General features: G+C 52.2%; 1 protein-coding gene across 4 annotated transcripts in view; it reads right to left on the bottom strand.

Annotated features, from left to right (window-relative positions):
- Positions 1-5,000, bottom strand: part of agap1 (ArfGAP with GTPase domain, ankyrin repeat and PH domain 1) — a 134,355-nt gene that overhangs the window by 34,424 nt on the left and 94,931 nt on the right. For all 4 annotated transcript variants that reach the window (XR_013811799.1, XR_013811800.1, XM_079734727.1 and 1 more), the window contains exons 11-12: positions 2,261-2,429; positions 1-21 (exon numbers count right to left, since the gene is read on the bottom strand). The exon at positions 1-21 is cut by the window's left edge and continues 150 nt beyond it. Coding sequence is in view for 2 of the 4 variants with exons in the window: in XM_079734727.1 (XP_079590853.1) it covers positions 1-21; positions 2,261-2,429 (190 nt within the window). In the remaining 2 variants the exon portion in view is untranslated. The remainder of the gene's footprint in view (positions 22-2,260; positions 2,430-5,000) is intronic.

The following is a 5,000-nucleotide window of genomic DNA, read 5'->3' as shown; positions in this document are numbered from 1 at the left end:
AGGAGCTGCTGCTCACTGAGCCTGGTCCAGACAGGGGGGGACAGGGGGGGGAGAGAGGGGGACAGGGGGGGAGAGAGGGGGACAGGGGGAGACAGGGGGGACAGGGGGGGGAGGGGGGAGACAGGGGGGGAGAGGGGGAGACAGGGGGGACGGGGGGGAGAGGGAGAGACGGGGGGGACAGGGGGAGAGAGGGGGAGAGGGGAGACAGGGGGGACAGGGGGGGAGAGGGGGGGACAGGGGGGGAGAGAGGGGGAGACAGGGGGGACAGGGGGAGACAGGGGGGGAGAGGGGGAGAGAGGGGAGGGGAGAGGGGGGGAGAGGGGGAGAGAGAGGGGGAGAGGGGGGAGACAGGGGGGACAAGGGGAGAGAGGGGAGAGAGGGAGAGGCAGGGGGGGACAGGGGGGAAGGGGGGGGGCAGGGGGGAGACAGGGGGATACAGGGGGGGAGAGTGGGGGAGAGGGGGGGACAGGGGGAGACAGGGGGAGAGACAGGGGGAGACAGGGGGGGAGAGAGGGGGAAGGAGGGGGGGAGACAGGGGGAGAGAGAGGGGGAGACAGGGGGAGAGAGAAAGGGAGGGAGGGGTGAGAGAGAGAAAGTGTTGGGTTTAATAGTTCAAATATACTTATGAAAACTGATGTACACACACACTTGACAATACACCACATACAAACCAAAAAAGTACACAATCTTTACAAAGAAATAAGTGCAAAAAACAGACACTGCAGCTCTTATAAGTGGGAAGAATTATGGATATATTTCAATATCAAAATAAATCTAATCCTTGAGAGTGCATAATAGCTGAGTGGATCCTCTCTCTTTCTCTCTCTATATATCTCCTCTCTCTCCAGCAACATCTTTCTCTCTATTTTGCTATGACTGCCTCCTCACCCGTCTGTCCGTCTGTGTCTGGTCCTTCTGCTGGAGGTCTCTTTCTCTCGCTCTCTCTCTCTCTCTCTCTAGCACCATTTTTCTCTCTATTTTGCTCTCTCTTGCTCAATCTCTATCCATCTTTCTTTCTCACTCTATCTTTCTCTCTCTTGCTTGCTCGCTCTCTCTCTCTCTCTCTCCCCCTCATTACAGTTCATTTGTAGGTCTTGGCTGAGTAGAGTCAGTCCTCTAATTACATTAATATTCATGAAGAACGGATCACTGAATATTCATGCTATTAGTGTGTGTGTGCGTTGGTGCATGTCATTCATGCACACATTCATCGATGTAAGCATGTTCCTTGTGAAGCTTTCTTTGTGTGAATGTGTGTGTGTTTAAGTTTGTGTGTGTGTGTGTTGAAGTGTGCGTGTGTCCATGTTCTACAACAGTGTCTCTTGTTGTCCCTGCAGGATTAAGACGTTCTTGTTAAACGCTACTTAACATCTGATCCATCCACTAATCTGCTTACTTCTGCACATATGGCCTGTGTGTGTGTGTGTGTGTGTGATTTTGAGTGTGTTTGCAACTGCTACTGCCAAAGCACACACTGATACTGTTTACTGGTATCAGATATAACAGATATAACCCCCCCCACCCCTTCGAGGAGATGAGAAAACAAACACTATTTAATTCAAATATTATTTTCATGGCACCCCAAGATGATGAAGAATAGTTTGTTTTCATTCCAAATTAATAGTGATTGCTGAATGCAGAATGATACTTCCAATATGTTAATATGTAAAACAGAGGGAACCTTTGCCCAAAATATTTCTTAATGTAGTCATAAGGACAACTACGGTAACTAACCAACTAGCAAAAGTTTGAGCAGTCGCTTTTATCCAAGAATAGACCAAAGAGCGACCGCAGAAACCGGTCATTAAAGAGCACCTTGCTACGGGAGATCAGCCCATAGACTTTGGACATTGGGGATCAAACCTGGTACCTTTCACTGCACTGACTTGCATCCCCGCAAAATGGTGCCTATGGGGTCTAACTTAAAAGGTTTCTACGGAAACATTTTGGACCGGTCCAGTGACCTCTTCTACTGACCCTCACCCCCAAAAGTAATCAGCGTTATAACATAAAACCATATACTTCTGTTTACCTGACGTGTTTCATCTCTGTACAACATTATCTGGGCTACCTTTTGCAACTGTTGGCCACTAAATCTTTACACATTCGATTTTAAAAATGCAATTTCGTAGTGTATTCTAGGCACTTATATCAAAATATCCTAAATACGTTGCATGCTAGTGGAAAGATTGACCGGCACAGCTTGACTCTGGCCTGGCCTCAGTGCTGCCCTTATTGTTCACCCCCCCCCCCCCCCTACCTGGTGCCTGGCCCAGCTGCATGCCGCTCATGTCCTTGGCCAGCCCGTTGGTCTTGGGGCTGGGCACCACTGCGCACGTCGACACGGCCCGCGGAGGCCTCTTCCCCGGGACCTTCACCGTGGTCCGCAGCAGGTCGATCTCCTTGCCGTGCACGTTCTGCATGTAGTCCTGTTGGGGAGGGGGGAGGACACATGCACACACACACAGGCGTGCATGCAAGTGCACACACACACACACACACACACACACACACACACACACACAGACAGAAAGACAGAGTGTGAGAGGCTGAACACTCAATAGAACCTGGACCCAAAATGTGTGTTGGTTTGTGTGTCCTGTGTGTGCAGACTGCTGTGTGTTTATGATTGTGTATCTTGACCCATAAGTCACCTGTAAGTCACCTAGCTGATCAACCTACACCGACACACTCGTCCTTTTGTTTATTTCTGTCGTCATAGGGGGTCGAGAGCACCACAGTCCGTCAGTGGGGTCATCGACTGCCTTTCATATTTGGAGTTTGAACTACAGCTTCACACACAGGCACAAGCATCAAACGGTGACAAGTCAAAAATAGACTACCCCAAACGTCATTTCATATCTTCATATATAAATGTAGTGCTCGGAAGCCGCCGGGGGTGCGATTTCCGTTCACGTCGTTAGCGACCACCGCGGCGCGCGCAAGCTGGGAACGCCGGAACACAGCGGCGCTCCGACATCCGACATCCTTCCGTCCTCAAAGCAACAAAAAAAAAAAAAAAAAAACGGCTAATCTCCGCCAGGGCTCCGACTCAAGTGGCCGTCGAGGGGTAGGCGGCTAGCGCTAGGGCTGATATAAGCTAGGTGAAGGGCCCTCTCACCGGCATTGCGGGGCCTAATGAGACGGGGCCGGGGGAGGGGGTGCCTGCCTGCGCGTGTGTGTGTGTGTGTGCGTGCGTGCGTGCGTGTGTGCTTGCGTTTGTGTGCGTGCGTGCGTGTCCAGCCACTTAATGATGTGTCTCCCTCCTGCCGTGGAGTGGAGGGATTATCCAGATGAATTAAAAGTACAAAAAGGAGAGCGAGGAGAGGGAGGAGGTGGAGGAGCAGAGGCGGGGGGGAAGGGGTGCTAATGACGCAGCGGGGCGCAGCTTGTTAAACGCCGCTGCCCCCATCTTGTTCGCCCCGTCTCCGCCGCCACGCTCCGAGCCTGTTCCCGCTGACCCTGCCCGCCGCAAAGCATTCTGGGAGGCCAACCCTGCCCTCCAAGATGAAGGGGAGGTTGGGTATCGGGGGGAGGTGGTGTGGTCGGCGGGGCTTGGGGGGGGGAGCTGGCCTCGCAGCCTGCTGAGACCGGCTCAAAAGACCGGGCGATATATATATACACGTGTGTGAGTGTGTGAGTGTGTGTGTGTGTGTGTGTGTGTGTGAGAAAGGAATTATAAGTGGGTGCCCTCGCGATAATGACTTGTACACATATCCCTTTCCATGCACTCGACACACGCACACACACACACACACACACGCACACAGTCTCTCTCTATTTGGCAGCAGGCTGACAAAAGGGCCAATTGAAAGCCAAGTGTTCTCGACGGGTCTTTAACAAGCCACTAGAGAGCTCTGGAGTCTCTGCTGCTGCCCTGGTCCCTCTACTACCCCCCCCCCCCCCCCACTGAGCCCTTGCCGCCGCCGCTACACACACACACACACACAACAAGTGCACGCACGCCGACAGATTGACCACGGTAATTGAGTCTCTCGTTTTACACGGCTCCCGCTTTGATCATCGGTTGCAGTCGTCTTCGCAGCGGCCGCTCGGGAGCAGATGTCTCGAACAGAGGGAGAGAGAGGGAGAGAGAGCGAGAGAGAGAGAGGGGGAGAGAGAGAAAAAGAGAGAGAGAGAAAGAAAAAGAAAGACAAAGAGAGAGAGAGAGAGAGACTAAGAAAGAGTGAGACAGAGAGAGAGAGAGCAAGAGCTTATCAGGGTGATACTTCGACACAGGTTGTGTGCAAATGTATGTGCCCACAACGTGTGTGTGCTGTGTTCTTTCAAGTGTGTTTGCGTGTGTTTATGTATGCCTATGTACATTACAAGTAGAAGCTACACATGCTTGTCATTCATACATCATACGCTCTGCCCTCGGGAGTGTGTGTGTGTGTGTGTGTGTGTGTGTGTGTAGGCGTGTCGACGATGTGTGCCCGCGTGCGCATGAGCTCACTAGCATAAAAGAAGGCAGCGGCGCCGTCTACCTGTGTCCGACCACCACGCGTTGAAATATGCGGCACTAACAAGGTAATAAAGGGTCAGGAAACCGCTGGTGCCGAGAGAGAGAGAGAGAGAGACAAACGGATCCATAATGGCCGACAGCGCGTCCGGAAAGAGGAGGCTCTTCCCGGAGATGAAGTCATCCCCGGGCGCGGACCAACAACAGGAAGAACCGGGCGATTAAGGAAGTGTTGATCTCTAATGGCTCTCGTCGGAGCGAGCAGCGGATAACTGCAGACAGAGGATCCCACGCAGTTCAAACAAGCCCCTCCAGTACTCTGATTGTGCACTACTTTTCCCATTTAATTCTCTCCCCATGTGAAATGTTCACAGCGAGCGTGTTAACTTTGATGAGCCAACTTTAGTACGCCTTCTACACCCAGTTCTGTCTCGGTTTAAGTCCGTTGTTAATTGTTTGCCGACCTTCGAAACATACGATCGACAACCGTTTGTACGTGGTGCTTGGGACGGGAAAAATCGTCTTTACGACCAAAAAC

The sequence above is a fragment of the Pollachius pollachius genome (genome assembly GCF_949987615.1).
Source record: "Pollachius pollachius genome assembly, chromosome: 4".
Lineage (NCBI taxonomy): Eukaryota > Metazoa > Chordata > Actinopteri > Gadiformes > Gadidae > Pollachius > Pollachius pollachius.
The sequence above is the reverse complement of the archived record's forward strand: the minus strand, read 5'-3'. Positions and strand labels throughout refer to the sequence as shown.